At 36.4% G+C, this 19,483-nt stretch overlaps 1 protein-coding gene across 3 annotated transcripts in view; it reads left to right on the forward strand.

Annotated features, from left to right (window-relative positions):
• The window catches only part of LOC113059110 (small conductance calcium-activated potassium channel protein 2), a 45,846-nt gene extending 26,637 nt beyond the window's left edge, over positions 1-19,209 (forward strand). For all 3 annotated transcript variants that reach the window (XM_026227378.1, XM_026227379.1, XM_026227377.1), the window contains 6 exons: positions 3,766-3,887; positions 5,492-5,633; positions 9,345-9,455; positions 13,261-13,388; positions 15,848-15,917; positions 17,856-19,209. In XM_026227378.1, coding sequence (XP_026083163.1) covers positions 3,766-3,887; positions 5,492-5,633; positions 9,345-9,455; positions 13,261-13,388; positions 15,848-15,917; positions 17,856-18,173 — 891 coding nt within the window. In that variant the 3' untranslated portion in view covers positions 18,174-19,209. The remainder of the gene's footprint in view (positions 1-3,765; positions 3,888-5,491; positions 5,634-9,344; positions 9,456-13,260; positions 13,389-15,847; positions 15,918-17,855) is intronic.
• Positions 19,210-19,483: the final 274 nt, after the last annotated feature.

Below are 19,483 nucleotides of genomic sequence, written 5' to 3' on the forward strand. Positions count from 1 at the left end.
CAATCACTCAAAACTCAAAATTATTATTTGTAGCATTTGATTGTGAATATAGCTTTCATTTCTTCCCATTTTCTTTTATTTACCATGGCCCCATTAGCCCCTGCTGGTGGATATATTCTGGTTAAAATATGTATTCTGACTACATTTTCTTGTTGTTGCAAGTAACATATCATCTGATTCCCATTTGGAGATCTCTTAAAGGCGTGAAATTATATACATTTGGAGGGTTCTGTGCCAGCCAAGCCATTGCCTTTGAGATGAAGGGGAATGCTAGCAGCTAGCTAGCTTTCAGTTATTATAGACAACCTAGTCCAAACCTCATTAGCTTGCCGGCTTTACCCTTTCAGTCTGCGCCTAGATCCAATAAACATCCTCTCAGGGGAATATGCTTTTGTCCCATCCGAATGTGACTGCATGTCAGTGCTGAAGGAGCAGAATCTGTTCAGCTGAGAAAAACGCTGTACATAGTGTGGCTGAGGGCAGTAAAGTTCATTTTATGAGGACAATCATGAGCACAGAGACCTATGGTTTTCAGCACTGGAGGAAGATGTTTTGTGTGCTTATGTGGTTTGTTCAGTCTCTTGAGGAACATTAACCTGTCAGCTTTACTGATGGAGATTGTTGTACATTTATAAGCTGGTTCACACTGACCCAACAAACAGCAACAGGGTTCACACACTGATCCAAAATTGAGTTTCTAGAAAAGAGTTTCTAAATAATAAAACTAGTAATAAAACTACAGTCAAAACTTTTTGATTCCTTGGACCCCCAAATATGAGGATCCCTTTTCTAGGGACCCGTAAAGAGTTAAAACATGGAACTAATTATAGACTAAATTAACTGGGATTATTCTTATGATTTCTGAGCAGTCTTTACATAAAACAAAAACAAAAAAACTTTGTAATTTTTTTTTTTTACAATTTTTTTTCAAAACCCCTGAACTAAACTATTATTATGAATTATTAGTTAACTTAAACTAAAACAAAAGCCATTAAAAAAAGATGTTGCTTGAAGTAAAATACACTTTTTTTTTTGCTTGCCAAGGCAAAAATTTCATATTTTATATATTTTTTTTCATTTAGTTTAATTTAATTTACTAAATTAACTAAACCTCAAATAAAATGAATAAAATGATAGGCATATTAAAAACATTATATAAACACTATATAAACACTATATTCTGCCACTATAAACAAACAAACAAAAACAGAGAAAAAAAATTTTTGTCAGACAATAATTCAAAATATTAAAAAAACACTATAATAGTATTATTATCTTATGATACTTGTAAAATTATATTTTAATCTTAACATATTGTCTTAGGGAGTACTTCAAGTAAACATTTTTGGTCTAAGGGATTTGACTGACAAAAAGTTTGAAATTCCCTGCTATAAACCATGGGTATTATTTAGTAATATGAAGTAGCTGACTATATTAAAGCTACTTAAGGTGGCAGAATCATCAAAAATATATTGCTATCTGATCATTTATAATAATAAAAAAAAAAAAACCTTTTTTTGTGCTCAAATGCAATGAGTGGTTCTAAATGAATCTTGATTCAAGATTCGTGACAAACAGCAGCGTTTAACTACTTAATTATAAAAAGACGCCCTTCTGCACAAGAGAAACTTGACTCTTGTTTCTTTTGGAACTGCTTCATTCACATGAGCAACTAAAACTAAACAGACCAGTGCTGAGGACATTTAGGAGAGAGCTTTTGATTACCATATACTTGGCTCAGCTGTAATGATTTCTGTACAATTTCAATGTGACATGAAATGTTGTTTTGTCACACTAGGCTGCTACTTATTGGAAAAAGTGGCAAGTTATATGAACTATTGTCATGCTACTAAACTTAAGTTAGCTGATCCAACAAAAAACCCATTTGCTATTTGGTGTGTCTTGGCATTTGCTGGGTTAGAGTGAACTAGTGTTGAGACGTCGCTTCTGTTGAAGGTCAGCTTTGGACAGAAGCTTCATCTAATTGTTTTTGCATTGTTAGGATGCAGCACAACAGCTTAGGGTCAGTTGATGTGACTGATGAATCATCTCTGTTAATGGATTTTATGATGGATGGCTGAGCGTTTTTCAAGCAGGTTTATCTTGGCTCTCCTTTAGAGAGCTGATTGATGTCACTGAATATTCAGCTTTGTGCTTAAGAGAGACTGAAGAATGACTGCTGTGGCTGTCAAGTGTTTGATAGTTCAAAGTTTGAGTTTCGTCCTTGGGTGCCATTAAAATAACCCCAAACAGGTGAAAAGAGTCCTTCTGTAGTTTAATTTCAATGGCTGATTGGAGATGGTAATCACTTTGTCCTTTGAGGAAAGCTCTTGTTTCAAAGAGATGTAAATGCAAATTCTCTTTCCTCTCATGTGCTGTTTTATCATTAATGATCATGTGGTCCATCTTAGCTCGAGATCTCCGCCTCCCCCCTGGAGAGCTGCCCTTTATGTGACTTTTAAGCAACACAAATCAATAATAATGATGATGATAATGAATATTATTGTTTTCAGTCAAGTATAGATGAAATAGTGTTCAAACATACAATGGCAACACTTCTTGTTCTTCAAACGACCCAGAAAAGAGATTCAAACTGAGCTGAAAAAGAAAAAAAGAAAGAAAAAGAAACCAATTGTGGAGCTGAAATTTGGGCTTCCTGTAGATTTCATTCAGGGCACACTCAGTATTTCACATTAATTACAGTAGTTCAGGTCACAGTCATTCATTTTTGCACAAAGACATTACACAACTTTTGATCTTAGATCAAGTTTTCATTTCCAAGTGCAATTGCTGTGACAAATATAAGGCCAAATGTGAGCTTTTGATGTTCTTAATATTAATAAGACCTCCATAAGTAACAAGTTGGACCCAGTCTCACCACCACAGCAGCATATGCTGCCTTTTGGAGATGATATGCCCTTATTATCTTCTTATTTATTTTGCATTTATTTAGTAACGTGTAGAAACTAAATTGGCTTTAAAACTATTAACCAGTCAGATATCATTTAGAGCTATTTGAATTTCTGCAATAAATACTATCTCATGAGAATATTGTTTTACTTCAATTGCATATTAAACAGCTTTTAGGCTTTGAAACGGTGCTATAAGTATATTAAAGTGTTTGATGTGCATTCAACATCCTGTTTCATGTCTGACAAATTCATATTCATATAAGATATGTAAATCTTTATTATTAGATTGAATTTTTGTTGGGAAGTTAAAGAAGAACCTGCATACATTTCTTTACTAGAAACTAGGTGTTCCCAAACTGGTGTTCACAAACCTCTGGGAGAGCAAGTGTGAGCCCTATATGGTTGCAGGAATAATTAATACAAACCTAAATAAATCTAAATAAATTACTTAAGACATTCATTATTTTATTGGTTTACCTGCATGTCATGTGACCACCAACCAGCATCAGAGAACTGTGAACATACCAATGTGTTTATTGAAGGTTTATTAGTTAACTGAAAAAAAAAAAAAAAAAAAAAAAAAAATATATATATATATATATATATATATATATATATATATATATATATATATATATATATATATTTGGACAAAGGGCAAAAATCAAATTTGAGAATCCTATAGAGAAAACTATAGGTATAATATTATAACGATATAATGTTTACCAGTTTAGGATAATTTTATGCCACTTCTATCATCAGTAAAAGCTTCTTGCAGATGTTGTAAGTTGTGTAGCTTCATTTATTGTGACAGTGATGAATGACATCCAGACTGACAAGAATCTCTTTTCAGGTGCACTTTAACACACGGTTTGTGATGAAGACCCTGATGACCATATGCCCGGGCACTGTGCTGCTGGTCTTCAGTATCTCCCTGTGGATCATCGCTGCCTGGACTGTACGAGTGTGTGAGAGGTGAGAGAGAGAACGAGCGTGAGCAAGAATGAACAAATTAATCATTGTGTTTCCAATTGCACCTTTCTGTCTAGACACTGTCAAGTTTCTTATGCTTAATGAGGACTCACCTGAATCCTCACCAATAAGTGGCACTGCCTGGATGATAACTCACCATCTGAGGTGTGCAAACACTCGCTATACACATCCACTGTTCTGTGGGCAGGAAAAGAGACCAGAGGGAAAGAGGGATAGAAGGAAAGAAAGAGACAGAACAGGAGCACTTTCATTCACACCCTTGTTTCCAGACGACCTGTCTATCTAAGCAGTGTTCCTGCTTTTCCAGACACTCATGCACTCCAGGCAGCAGCCAGTCACGACGTGCATCAACAGATTTCCCATGTTGCATCTTAAAAGGGTTGCGGGATAAACTAGGCCCTCAGGCCAGTAAGTGGGTGTTTCTGACTCTACCAGGGATGTTGTCATGGTTACAAACTCTAGATGTGTGTTAGTCTTGGGGTAGACACTTTAAAATATTGAGGGTTCCCTGGATTGGGGACCTGAGGTTTAATGATTATTTTGATAGCAGCAGGCTTGAGCAGCGTGATGTGAGTGACGGTTTGTGCATTTGAATTGCCACGTCTGATCAGGGCAGCGCTGTTGTGAGATGAGCCTACAGGGATCTGCTCTATTTTTGTGCACTGCACTCAAAGTCATCATGTTAAAGGCCCTTTCCAGAGGAGGAGTCTCCCTGCAGGCTGTGTGCTGCTCTTACTCAGTCCAGCACACACTGCACACAGTGGACTTTACACCTCCCCCTACCTGGATGAACTTATTTTAACTACGTTCTTGGGAGGCTGCTATGATGCTTTGAGTGGACTTCGAAGAAACTGTGTACTGATGCTATTGTACAAATAAAAGAGAAATCTGCTGTTCTACCTCAAAACTGCTGTTGATGTTAACTTGAAATTTGCAAATTTACTTCTTTGTCTACACAATTCAATTGGTAATTTTAGTAAAAATATTAATAATAATAAAAAAGTCATAATTAAATGTATGCATCCTATCGCTCTCTCAAAATGCTTTAGACAATTTCTTTCACCCATCCAGCTCATATATATATATATGTGTGTGTGTGTGTGTGTGTGTGTGTGTGTGTGTATTGTCACGGCCAACTCGATCTCGACCATAACATAAAATAGAAGCACTTGTTCAGATTGATTGACTTGCAAGATTCTTTATTCAAGTATCAAAATATATTTAAATATTTAAGTATTTAAGTATTTAAATATTTTTTAAATAAATGTTTATATTTATGAGATGGCTGGGAGAAACCATAATATTTTATTTTATTTTATATCAAATGTGTAACAAACATTTAAGAAGCTTCTCGAAAAGCCTGTGGGCAAACTGTTTCCTTCAGAATGCTTTGCAGATCAAATTAAGGAATGGAAACATATGAAAGTATTTGATGTGAAAACTTTGATGTGATATTTGTGCCTATTTCACATCCAGTTATTGCTTCTCCATACCTTCCACAGGCAGAACCTGTTCAAAGTTTCCTTCAATAATCAAATCTTTCCCAACTGAGCCTCAGCTTCTTTCTTTCTCTCTCTCTCTTCCAGGTATCATGATGCTCAGGATGTGACCAGTAATTTTTTGGGTGCAATGTGGCTCATCTCCATCACCTTCCTCTCCATTGGATATGGAGACATGGTGCCTCACACCTACTGTGGCAAGGGGGTGTGTCTGCTCACAGGGATTATGGTATAAACACACACACACACACACACACAGAGAGAGAGAGAGAGAGAGAGAGAGAGAGAGAGAGCACAGCGGTTTCACGCCCACGGCAGCAAGGGACAGTCTAAACATATGTTTTCCTACTTGTTATCTTATTTCTAGAAACCCAAACCACAGTCTCACCACCCATGTCTGTTAGCAAACACCAGGACACAGCTTGCAAACATTGAGTGTGGTTAGGATGAATCCTTTTTGTGTATTCTGGGATGGCACATTTGTCCATCTTTGAGGCTGTTGTGGGCTGCCATTGTTCTGCCTCTCTGAGCTGAGCCTGTACTGTGTGTCTCTGTGCTTGAGGAAAGCCTGACAGGTGGTGCATAGCAACGGTTTAGATGTGTTTGTTTTGATGTTGAGTTTGCAGATGGTAAATATCTGTTAGTAGAGGTCCCTTCCTCTTGTTTCTCTCCTCTCTCTGTTGTTGTGTTTGGAGTATTTGTTCTTTCTGTTCACATACTGTCAGTTTCAGTGTCTCTGAAAATATCCTCACAGAGAGTGGTGGTTAACGGGACATGGTGGTTCTTTTTCTGTTTATTTTCATTTTAGGAGTTTTTTTTAGATTTTCATCTTTCCTTCTCAATTCCACACACACACACACGCACACACACACACACACCACACACACACACACACACACACACACACACACACACACACACACAATCACATAGCAGATGGGTTTGTGCCAAATAAGAATGTCCGTTATAAAGAAAACTCTAGTTTAAAACACGTGACAAATGATTAGATATGGATTCTCTGAATTAATGTATTATTCGTATCTATCTTTTGTATTCTCTGAATTTTAAAGAATAAAAAAAATAAAGACACTAAAATGTAATGTGGTGTAGCAATCAAGTAAATAGGACCAAAATATTTTCACAGTCATAATAAAAAAAAATGTATTTTTCATAAAATAAAATGTAATTTTTTATCAAATATATTATTAAACCTAATTATTATACTAAAAAAAAATCAGTTTTTTAGGGGTGATATTTTTACCACCTGAACTAACCATGTCATATGACACCTTGAATCATTTCTCTATGATTTAATTTCCCACTTGGCATGTTGATTACATCACATGACAGTTGAGTTTTGATATATGATTTTTAATATATTTAATAAATATATGTATTTTAAAAAAGATTAAGCCAAACTGCATAATAAGGATTTCTTTTAATGAATGTCATTATTTTAATGAGGATTTTCTTTTCTTTTTTGTTATAATAGCAGGGCAATTGTATCATCTTGACATTTTGGCTTTATGCTCCCCAAAATGAATTTTAATTAAAAAACATGCTTATCATTCATGCTTATCATTCAGCTGATATATATATATATATATATATATATATATATATATATATATATATATATATATATATATATATATATATATATATATATATATATATATATACTGTATATATATGCAGATAACACTGACATATTCTCACAGTCTTAATTGTTGGAAAGGGCAGCTAATATTTCAAACCACTTGTGTTCTTTCCATTTTTAAATATGAGCTGCTAAAGAGATGAAACACTACAGAATAGGTATAAGAGAAAGAGAGCGAGAGAAGAGAGAAAGAGTGTTGGATGTGATTTCTTTTACTGTTAAGAGTGATTGTAATGAACTTCTATAGGCAGAATTATGGGACTTGTTGCTATGACAACACCGAAGGCCAACTCTGTTAGACTGTACCACTGCCCTGCGGGAACGGGAGTGTTTGGGCAGGGTTTTAGTTTGCCAGTCTCTTGGTGCTGCTTGAGGATTTAGGGATGCAAGGAACACCTGTCTATCCTCTCTGCAAATGTAGATGTGAAATGGAGTACGTTATATATCAATATAGTGTCTTTAATAACTTACTTCCTCAACTTTCCTTTCTCTGGCGTCATAACAGTGAAGATTCAGCATTGTCAGCTCTAACACAATGTATTCTGGTCTGAGGGCAGGTGCTTTTTCTTTTCTCCGCATGACATTAATAACCTTCAGATCTGGAAAGATGTGAAATATGAACTGAAATGGAGGATGTCTGCAGATAAACGGATCTCTCTGGCACTCTTTTGTCACTTTAAGAGATAAATGTTTTGTGTTTTATTTGGGAATGGTTTTTATACAAGTTGCCATGTGGAAAACGCAGATACACACTTTGTCGATGTCGTAGAGGGGTTTTCCGTGGATGGACTTCATGTTTTATTAAGTGGTGAATATGGGCAACAAAAGTGCTTCTTGAAAATGGGGTTTTTTGCTTTATTTTTATGTCTTGTGAAATGGGCTGAGAGTATTTTTGGATTAACGTTTCTCTTCTGTATGTCCTACAAGTGGGTTAAAAAACATTCCATTAACATCACACACACACTATACACGTATAAGCCTTAGGAAACACACTTTTATTAGTCACTTTTTTAATTCAAATTCATTTCTTATTAGTAGTTCTGTGACCTCGTTAACACCACCACTACCCTTTTTGTCGCTTTTTTCCCCAGACCTCTTTCTTTGCTAAACTATTGTTTCTCTCTTCTTGAACTGTAATTGTATTCCTCTCTCCCTGTCTGCATCACTCCAGCTCTTCACCGCTTAATGGGTTTATTTCCTCATTTTCCCACAACCTGTCTCAGTCTCTTTTCGTCTGCGTGCCTCTATCACTTTGGTGTAGTGGTCTGTGATTTCTTCAGTTTACAGGAATAAACCTCTCTCTCTCTCTCTCTGTCTCTCTCTCGTATCATCCTGGTCTCTTCTCCGTAATGCCTATAATATTCTCAGGAAATCTCAAGAATCTCATGTCAGGGTCATGTTTCATCCATCCATCCATCCATCCATTTTTAATTACATAAAATTATATTTTATAATTTTATGTAATTTTAATTACTCTGCTTAAATTAAACTCTGCTGGATGTGTAAAGTTAGTAGAGACTTCCTAACAGACTAAAGGCTATAATTAAAGGAAAAGGTGATTCTGATTTTTTTTTTCAACTCAGTGATTCTGTTTTTATTAATTTTTACATTTTTATTCTTTTCTGACACGTTGGTGTTATATATTTCACAATATTACTATTTTACTGTATTTTTGATCAAATAAATGCAGCCTGGTGAGCATAATAGACTCCTCATAATTTAAAATCTTACTGAGCCCAAACATTTAAACAATATTGCAAAATGAGATATTATTTAAACATCAGAGCTGCTATTTGTTAGGTCGAAACTGGTACCACTAGAGTCAGTCTTTAAAAACTTTTTTCCTCTTTTGTCATGCCTCATCTCCCCTAGGGATCCAAGTGTACAGAACTGCCACTGGTTGCCCTGGTTAAAAGAAATAGGTGCATGACGCCACAGAATGTAACACTGCAAACAATCCTAACAGTCCTAAAATTGTCTTCATTTTTTGTTATTATTACATTTTTTTTCTTAGGATTTTGCCTGACTTATTTGTAATTTATCGCCTTTTACTTAAACCACTTTACAAACACTTTTTTGTTTCATATCCATTTTTTTCTCTTTCTAGTGCTCTCTCATCTGGAATGAAAGGGAGTTAATGTTTCCATGGCCCATCCATGGGACCTTCCTTATTTATTTTCAAATATGTTGTTCCATGTGACTTCTGCTAATGATACAAATATATAAGGTTTTCATGCATGCGTGTCCTCTCACCTTGACCTCGTCTCTTGTTTCTCGCAGGGAGCAGGATGCACTGCTTTGGTTGTTGCAGTGGTAGCCAGGAAGCTTGAACTGACAAAGGCGGAGAAGCATGTGCATAACTTTATGATGGACACACAGCTCACCAAACGGGTAAACACACAGACACACATACACTCACAATTCACTAAATGGACACACAGACACAGCTTTGTTTTCAGAAGAGCATATACATGTATCAGTTTTCTTTCTCCGTAGGTCCTGTTAAAATTTTGATGCACTTGAAGAGCTCAGAAATAGCTCCTCGTATCAAATATGTAGGCAACATCACGGCCGGCATCAGTGACTAGAAGGCTGGTGATCAATAATTTTAATGCAGATTAAAAAGAAATCACTTTAGCAGTGAAGTGCTGCTGCAGAGGAGCAGCTGTAGTAAATGTCTTCCTCAAGTGAGAAAGAAGGTGGAAAATGAGCTGTTTTTTTTACGTTTGTTACCTCACATGCACTCAGTTGCCTCAGTTTAACAGGCTTTGGGGTGAAAGAGAAAGAGAGAGAAAGAGACCCATTGATAAATGCTGTATAGAAACTGTGAGAATCATCCTCGTGCATTGAGTTTGCTGCTACTATGGTTACAAACCTCTACTAAAAGAGATAAAATGCACTGGCAACTTTGACATCACAGACCTGTTGCCGTGGAGACACGGCAACAAAAGTTTTCCCTTTAACTGTATTACAGGGTGCATGGTGTTCCTCCGTCTCCACATTAGGAGGAAAACCGCTTGTGTTCCAAACGCTGGGTTGTTCCAACCCAATTTTGGTTCAGATATGGACTATACCAATTGTTTGGTTAAAAATTTTACAAAAACACTTGGGTTAGTCCATATTTGGGTTGGGATTGAATAAAGTATGGTAAAGATGGACAAGCTTCTCAGGCTAGAATTGTTTACCGCAAACTATCTTTAAATATAAACGCTAATGTGCTCGTTATACAGTATTCCAGTTTTCTGATCATGTTGGTACCATTTTCAAAGTGGTAAATATATTAAATACACTAACCACACTTGTAAAAGCCAGTCTTCAAGAATAAATATGCATTCATGTGGGTTGTAAATATTTTCTTTCGTGCAATTATTGTTTTTAAAGGTTGTAATGTATTGTCAGTCATTTTAACTACCAGTTTTTTTCAGTACACTTTTAAAAACAAATGATATTAGATATTATCCATAGAACCTTTCCACTGCACTAAAGATTCTTTATGAAAACCGGTTCCTCAGTTTATTAAAAAGCTCTTCACACTAAGAAAAAGGTAGAAGTGTAGAAAATATGCAAGATACAAGTTATAAATCATCCATATGCAACATGCTTATATTACCTAATCAAACTGACAGAATATCTATCCAGTGTTTAATCTAAGGTGTAATAAATGAAGAAATTATACAATCATGAGGTTTTGTGCCAATTCTGAGAGTAGCCCAGAGTATATGATCAATAATACAGTGAAACAACTCCATTAACTCTATTGTAAAAGTGTAGTGCATATCCTGCAAACGTACTTTTTTTCTTGGAGAAATGTTTTATGATTGACTTGGTGAGTCTGGCAGCTGCTGTAATGGTAAGGCTTCAATTTTCCACATAGTCAACAATGATGGTCCAGACTTCATTACAGTTTTGCCCTCATCCTTTTTCTCTCTAATGTCTGCTTGCAACTGCTTTGACCTCTCTGACAGTCTCTCTCTTGCTCTCTTGTCAAATCTTGTCTTTGATTGATTGTGCAGTACCTAGAAGTATTTGCCATGTAAAAAAAACAAAAAAATATATAAATATATATATAAACGGCAATAATGTATTAAGAGGTCATTATGGTTGGTTAACATGTTTATTCTCAAACACGCTTACAAATTAAAGCCAACTTGTTGAAACTGAAGGTAGAGCAAATAGTTTGTTGATTACCTGGTTAGAACAGTTTTGATTAAATCAGTGGTTCTCAACCAGGGGCCGTCAGCAAACTTCCAAGAGGGCCTCAGCATGAAAATGATTTAAAATAAGATAAAACCAACATTAAAATAGGCTATAGCAACCTAAAATATTGTTCTTTCCATCACAGTTTTGGGAAACCTGGATGCATAAGGTAGGATAGGTGATTTCAGGACCCTAAAAAGTCATGTAAATGGAAAAAAAAAAGAAGTCTAAGTCGCCTATGCCTTGAAATGACCCTGTACATGAAAATCACATTTCAGGAAAAATCAGCGCATACTGTGTGTATATATATATATATAAAAGTATAATAGTATAATATATAAAGTCGTTGTAGGGACAGTATGGATTACTAATGGCCCTTTGTATCTAAATAGGTCAGCAATATTGTATAATCCAGTTTGTGAGTCTAGGAGATATAAGGGAGCTTTTCTGAACTTTACTTTTATTGTAGTAGCAGTATTTATTAAACACTATAATACTGCTTCAATGTCATTTGGATTTCAGATATAAGTAAACTCCACTTGTAGACTGCTATGAGCATCCCTGCCTAAATTACATCGGTATCATCTTCCTCCCTCTCTCACTCTCTAACTTGCCCTGTCTCTGGCTCTTCTCATAATTGAGACCTGCGTTGAGGTTGGGCCAGAGCTCCTACTGTTGTATTATTAAATACACTGACCACTGTTAATTAATCAGAGCTGTGCAGTGCTAAATTCAGACACAGTGCTTAAAAAAAGCCTGGTGCTGCCCTATGGGTGGAGAAATACTGTCAAATCAGGATCTTATTCTATCTTAGGTTCTATCGTCCCTCCGTTGCCCACCGTGGATGTAATTGTTCTTTTCTCTGAAGAGGTGCTCCTTTGAAGTCTCCTCATTCATTTTTCTTTAGCAGATTTTCTTATTCAATTTTGTGTTTTATTTGCTCTTCCTCTCCCTTTTCTGGTGCCATATGTGAGATTTAGAGAGATTTTGTGGCTTCGGGAGATCACAAACAAATCATGCGATGCACGAGGAGGTCTTCAAGGCCAGGGGGCAGGAGTTAAAAATGTTGTAATATTTGAACTTCAAAACATTCTGTTGTGCCCCGATCTCGAAATCTGCGCAGAATTATTGAATTTTGTCCCTAGTGGCAGCCCCTTCAATTTTTTTAAACTGATTGTGATATATAAATGTATTTAAATGTATTTTTAGGGCTAATAAGTGTAAATAATTAAGTAATAATTATATTAAAATAAATAAATAAATGCATATATTTTTAAGGGTTTTATATGCCATTTTTTGTCAAAATTGAGTTATTCACATATTCTTACTCTATAACAATTTATTTACATCATGTTGAATACATTTTGAGACTTTTTATATGGAAAACAAAACAGGTTCTGTCTATAAATATATGGATTGCAAAAACCTAGCTCAACTAAGCTCAATATATCAAAACTGCTCAGAATGTAGATTATTCAAAAAACAAATGGAAATCGGAAACTCTCATATCACAGTCGTCTTCTTAATTAGAAAGCTTCACTTCTGGTCGGATGCTCACATATGGTTTAATTATTTTAATCGATTCAAGGCTCAAATTGGATCCAAAAATGTCACATGTGCATATGATTTCAGCTCCATGCAGCTGCCGTACATCTCTCCATTGGAAATGAATGTCTTTCAGTCAGTAGTTTGGCAGACCAGAAAAGGCGGCTTTAATTTTGTCCTTCAAAACTTTACCACAAAGATATAAAGGTATATTGTAACAGCTTTAGAGTTGACCCTCTTTTATTGGACATTGCTGGTATGGGGCCAGGATAGTGAATTGACAGAATAATGTCCTACAAAATCAAGTCGCTCTGGAATATCTCCCAAGAGTACCTTTAATTTGGCAGATGTTTGGGGTTGTGTGCGTGTATTGGCGAAGCAGAGCTGTGATAACTTTCTCCTGAGATGTTTTTCCTGTTGCTTATATTGTTGTTATGGTGACATGTCCCCTCAGATAAAGAACGCAGCGGCGAATGTTCTACGAGAGACTTGGCTGATATACAAGCACACCAAACTGATGAAGAAAATTGACCACTCCCGCGTACGCAAGCATCAGAGGAAGTTCCTCCAAGCCATTCACCAGTGAGAAAAACAACCTCCCATCACAGACACACAGCTTGACTCAAACTCTCATCTAGGCACTTTATATTCTCACATTGATCACACTCATGGACCAATAATGCAAAGTGAACTTTAGCGATATAAGATAAAATCACACAAAAAGCATTTGAAGTGCTTCGCATTTGGGCTGAGTGGTAGTTGGGATGTCTGACCTGTCCTCTGATACAGTATCTGAGAAAGAAAATGACAAAAATCTTCACAAACTGAAGGAATCTGAAGGAGGCAGCTTTTTTCTAATAGCTGTATGTGCTAATTTATCAAGCTCTTTTCTCTAACATTCATATGTGATGATGGTTTTCTGTATCATTAATCACTTCAGACCTGTTTTTTTTTTTTTTTTTGGACTACATCTTGAAACTGTGAAACTTTAACTTGAGATTTAAAATGTAATTCGGTTTTTGTATAATCCAAATACCAAATTCTTTATATATTTTTTTTTCAGGCCTTATCAGCATAATTTGATCCCACAGATCACGCATGTAGCACCCATTGTAAAGAGCCATTCACACAAACAACGATAACTATAATGAAAAGTTGTAATAATCATTAATAAAAACATTCAGTCAGAGCATTTAAAGTGACAGACTGCAGTGAACACTTAAAATAAACAGGTTTTTATTGTCCTTTGTTTTAGATTATTATAATATCAGCTTTAAAGGGATTGTTCACCCAAAAATTAATTCATTATTTACTGATCCTCATGTTGCCCAAAACTTGTATGACTGTTTTTTATTTTGGTACATTTAGTTCACCCAAAAATGAAAATGACCCTGATTACTCACCCTCAAGCCATCCTAGGTGTACTGTATATTACATTGTTGTTTCTGACAAATACGATCAGAGTTATATTAAAAAATGTCCAGGCTAATCCATGCTTTATAATGGGAGTTGATGGTAACCCAAAATTTGAAGCCCAAACAATGTCACCCATCCATTATGAAAGAAGTCCACATGGCTCCAGGGGGCTTTCAGAAACAAAGTGATGCGTTTTGTTTGTTTAAGAAAAATATTCATATTTACAACTTTATAAACCTTAATCTCTAGCTTCTGCCAACTGTTGTATTCAAGTTCACGAGAAAGTGGCGTCCAGTGGATGATGTATGACGTAGGCAAACGCAGTGATGAACACGGTCAGGAATTAGTTGTACAAATAAAGGATTTGTAAAGAAAAATGTTGGAGAATGTCGATATAAGCCAAGAGGACACTGTTTTTTGCTATAAACAACTTTTTTCTCACGAGACTAGCATATTCTCACCAGAGCTTATGCTACGCTTACATCCTACGTCACCCGCTGGACGCCACTCTCTCGTGAACTTGAATAGAATAGTTAGTGGAAGCTAGAGATGAAGGTTTATAAAGTTGTAAATATGAATATTTTTCTTACACAAATGAAATGCATCACTTTGCTTAAGAAGGCCTTTTTAACCCCCATGTGGACTTCTTTCATAATGGATGGGTGCAATTTATTGGAATTTTGGGCTACCATCCAGTCCCATTATAAAACATGGATTATTCCGGACATTATTTAATATAACTCCGACTGTATTCATCTGAAAGAAGAATGTCATATACACCTACTGTATAGCATGAGGGTGAGTTTATTTGTATTTTTTTGGGGGGGGGGGGGGTGAACTATCCCTTTAAGACCAAACAGATGCCTCTGTCAAGTGGTTGCTTTGAGGGTGCATTCTAAAAAATACTGGGTTGTTTCAAACCAACTTTAGGTCAAATATTTAATTAAAAGATTTAACCCAACAGCTCGGTTCATCCATATTTCACTCAAAGTTGGGTTGAAAGAACCCTGCATTTTTTGGAGTGTGGACAAATAAGCAAGCGCTAATGTTTATATGGCTAGAGTTAGCTTGCCTTTTAGCTAATCACAACTGCTGAGCAAAGTAATGTTATGTCACCTAATTAATATTCATAAGCCCATCCAATTTGGTAATGACATGTCCCTCTGGCTTTTCTGAACATCGTTACACTACTGAAGTCACCATGTTTCCCTATTTGTGATTGTCTGGCCAAACAGTGACTATTGTATCAGCTTCTGATGTGAACACTATCCTCTGTGTGGGTGCCCACCACACCACTCATCATTTTAAAAACTCTAATCCTCCTGTCAATGTTTTGTCATGGCCCTGTCCGCCAATTTTAAGGGCTCCTTTCGAAACGAAGGCTGTGTTTTAAAGAAATCCTACACGTATGCAATCCTTTTAAGTCTAATGCTTTTAGGATTTACGCCGTAATTGCATATTCATCTTGGGGGATTCTCTTCAACAACAAACAAAAGAAAACAAGATGATTAAGTTAATTAGCTATTTGAGGTTCACAATTGAGGGCCGTTGGTGCTAGAGAGATTAGAGGGAGATCTAATGGATTGTGTGTGTGTGTGTGTGTGTGTGTGTCCCTGTTTTTGTAGATTGCGAAGTGTTAAAATGGAGCAGAGAAAACTCAGTGATCAAGCCAATACTCTGGTGGACTTATCAAAGGTAAGACTACTGTAAATGCACACACATCAACACAAATCACAGACATGGTCGCACATCAGAGCCTGCACATATGCACATTACATCTGATAGGAAACAGTAGACACCCACACACACTTTCAATGACATTGTGTTCCCTTTCCTGCAATTTTACCATGCCCACACACACACACACACACACACTTTATAACACCCAAGGCTGCAAGCACATCGACTGCAACACAAAATGCTCTGTGACACACATACCTTTCCCAAATATATCTCAGCATTTAGCTGTTTCCATGCTGACCCGTTTGTTTCTGTGACTTTGTGTCTCCTAGCAACCTGAACAAGTGTTAAAGCAAGGGATGACAGTGGGAACGAGGAGACGTGGAGAGGGAGAGGGTGGGAGGGGAGAGAGACAGGAAGTTAAAGAATGACAGAAAATTTGTGCAATTCAAGATATTTTCCTTGATGGCTATGTGTGTTTGGGCGTTTTTTTTTTTTCTAAAAGTGTTTTTATTTCTTTTATGTGAGAGGGAGTTGTTGAGTTTTCTTAGACTGTGCACCATTTTCATTACAGTGTACATGTCGTGAGCTGGACTTGATTTTTATTTTGTGCTTTGTATGAAAATCAATTCATTTGGGTTGCTCAAGGTAAATTTTATTGCATGCTCTCTCTGACATAAAGCAAGGTAAATTTATTTTTTATTAGTGTTTAATATCTTATACAGAGTTGCTTCTCACATTTCTTGCCCGACTGGCAATTAATTTCTCTCTCTCTCTCTCTCTCTCTGGAATATAAACCTCACTAAATTTTAATAGACTTGTGCATAAAGTCAAACTGTTCGCCAGTCGGGAAAGAAAAATAAACGTCATTCAAGATATGTTCTTTGAAAAAAAGTAATGTTGTCTCAAATTGTTGCTTCTTGAAATGTAACATACTTTTATATATTTTTATTGTAAAAAAAAAAAGAGAAATAGTAATTAAGACTAGGACTACTAGACTACTGTAAGTTCTTTAACCTGTTCTTCTTACCCAGAGGACCATTTGATTGCTCATATGATACCCTTTCAGTGCTTAGGAAACCTGTTAGTTACATTTAATTCGTTTTAATTTTGTCTCAGATGTTTCTCTTAAACTTCCTGAGAATAAACTTAAAGAGACTACTGACAAACACTGGTGTAGTGCTATAAAATGAATACGGATTCCATAGTTTAGATGATTTTGCACTTTGAGCCCAGTTTCTCATTGACAACCTCGAAAGGAAAGGCAAGGAGATTTAGTCCGGAATCTTTTCCTCATAAGAAAAATTGAAGAAGCTGAAAACTCAAGCATAAATCTCCATTTAATCTCTGTTTAATTTTATTTGGCTGTCTAGCCAAAGCAACGGAGATATTAAAGTCAAGATGAGATCAAAATTGACCGTTTACTTAATGCACATTCCTGGACCTATTACGAGCAGTGCATCAGTGTATGTAAAAAAATATTGTCATCATAATCAATCATTAATATGTAATAACTTACTCTTCCTCTGCTTTTCTTGTCACTATTGAATAATGCTAACCAACAGACAAATATCGTCTTGTTTTTGCAATATCTACTTGTTTTTACTCCATTTTGGTGCATAACGCCTACTGTTCACAACCCAATCATTTCCCAACGGATAAGGCCCATCAAGTTCCATCCAATACTTTTTATAAGTGAAAATCCTGTTTCCTCAGAAACGTAACACATTAAGAGCAAATGGATTGTGAACACCATGTTGACTTTAAAGAGATCTCATTTGAGGTTTTTATTTCCTCTGGGTATTTATTGCTCCATTTATTATCTCTGCTCTTTCTATTTAATCTTTCTTCTGTTCTGGGATAGTATTTGAACTCTTTGACTGCTCTGAATCCTTCACGTTACTTTATCACTGTATATCTGTCTAACTGCGCTCTCATTCTCTGTCTACATAGATGCAGAGCGTCATGTATGAGCTGATGTCTGAGCTGAACGACCGCAGTGAGGATCTGGAGAGGCAGATGTTAGGTCTGGAGCAGCGGGTGGAGCAGCTGACGGCCGGCTTTAATGCTCTGCCCGCTCATTTGTCGGCCACGCTCACTTCCCAACATGCCGCGCTCGTTCAACTATTGCGTGAGCGTGATGCCAAGGTCCTGAGCCCCACTGTGCCCTCTGCCCTCTCACCAACCGCTGCCAACCCCCTCTCCGGCTCTGGCTCCGTCCCGACTCAGCCCACCGAGGACAGTCCTAACACCAGCAGCTCCAGCTGCTGAGACCCCGGTGTGGGAAGTTCCCTCCGAGGCAGAGAGATAGAGGATTAGTCGAAACGAAGAGATGACATAACCATACATACGCATTCACATATGATGCACTATAACAACGAGCATAACACAGCTTAACGCCAGAATATACAGTGTAATGATGAAGGAGGCGCTGACATTTGCACAAAAACCCTATGAGAAAACTGCCATATTTCATGTAGTCCACAAGACGGACGTACTCTACTGTTACCATGAATGTATACATTTTAGAAGACACTGACTCAGACATGTTAACATGCATGGACACTCACTCACTCACTCACTCACTCACACACAAACACACACTTTTTCTGATTCTGTCTTTGCTACCAAAGTGCTCTGTCTATAGTTGACTAAAAATTGAGTGAGGTGTGACTTGCAAAACATGGAACTAGGGTGCTTGGTATTAGAGAGATTATAAATAATCAACAGCTGAGAATGTTATGATATCTGGACAGCACTTTTTACAGTCTGCAAGAGACTAACAGCCATTTGAGCAAAGCATTATTTCGAAGAGCAACGCTGAAGCCAGTAAATACGTTATAAAACCCACCCCATCAAGGTGGAACAGCTGCTCACACGGAAATAACTGTAGAATGAGTGATTATAGTCATTTTCTTAGTGGGATTGCTTCTATTATAATGGTGTTGGAATAATAGACTATTTTACTTCTGACCCCGTTTCAATGGAGAGACCAATTTGAAAACTGACTAATAGTGACATCCTGTGGCCGGAATACTGAATTACATCCGCTTGGAATATTGTACAGTATGCTACTACTGAAACTTAGCTTTGTATCGCTCAGTTTTTTACCATTAATAATTACTGATGCAGTTATAGCTCACATTTATTATAATTATACGATAGCCTTCTTCTCATTCGTCATGGAAATTATGATTGCTGTATAAATAACGATTTTTATTAATATTAATTATAGATAAGGGAGGTGCCGTTTGAGGTTGAAATTATTTTGTAATTTTATTTTACCAGAGAGAATTAATAAAGTATATATATATACATGACTGTCTGTGTGTGAGTATCATTGTGTGACTGACAAGATTTGCTTCTGTATAAATAGTGCAACTTCAGTGCAGCCTTTTTTATTTTTTTTATCTTTATTAAATCTTTAAGACACAAACAGTAACAAAACACAAATAGATACATGAATACAGAAACAACAAATAACAGACAAGGGCAGAGCCAGGGGGAGCAGTACAGCCTTTTACACGCTTGTTGTAGTATGAACTTTTTTTCATTTACATTCAATAACCTACCCTGACAGC

This window comes from Carassius auratus, chromosome 41 (assembly GCF_003368295.1).
Source record: "Carassius auratus strain Wakin chromosome 41, ASM336829v1, whole genome shotgun sequence".
In the NCBI taxonomy this organism is placed as follows: domain Eukaryota; kingdom Metazoa; phylum Chordata; class Actinopteri; order Cypriniformes; family Cyprinidae; genus Carassius; species Carassius auratus.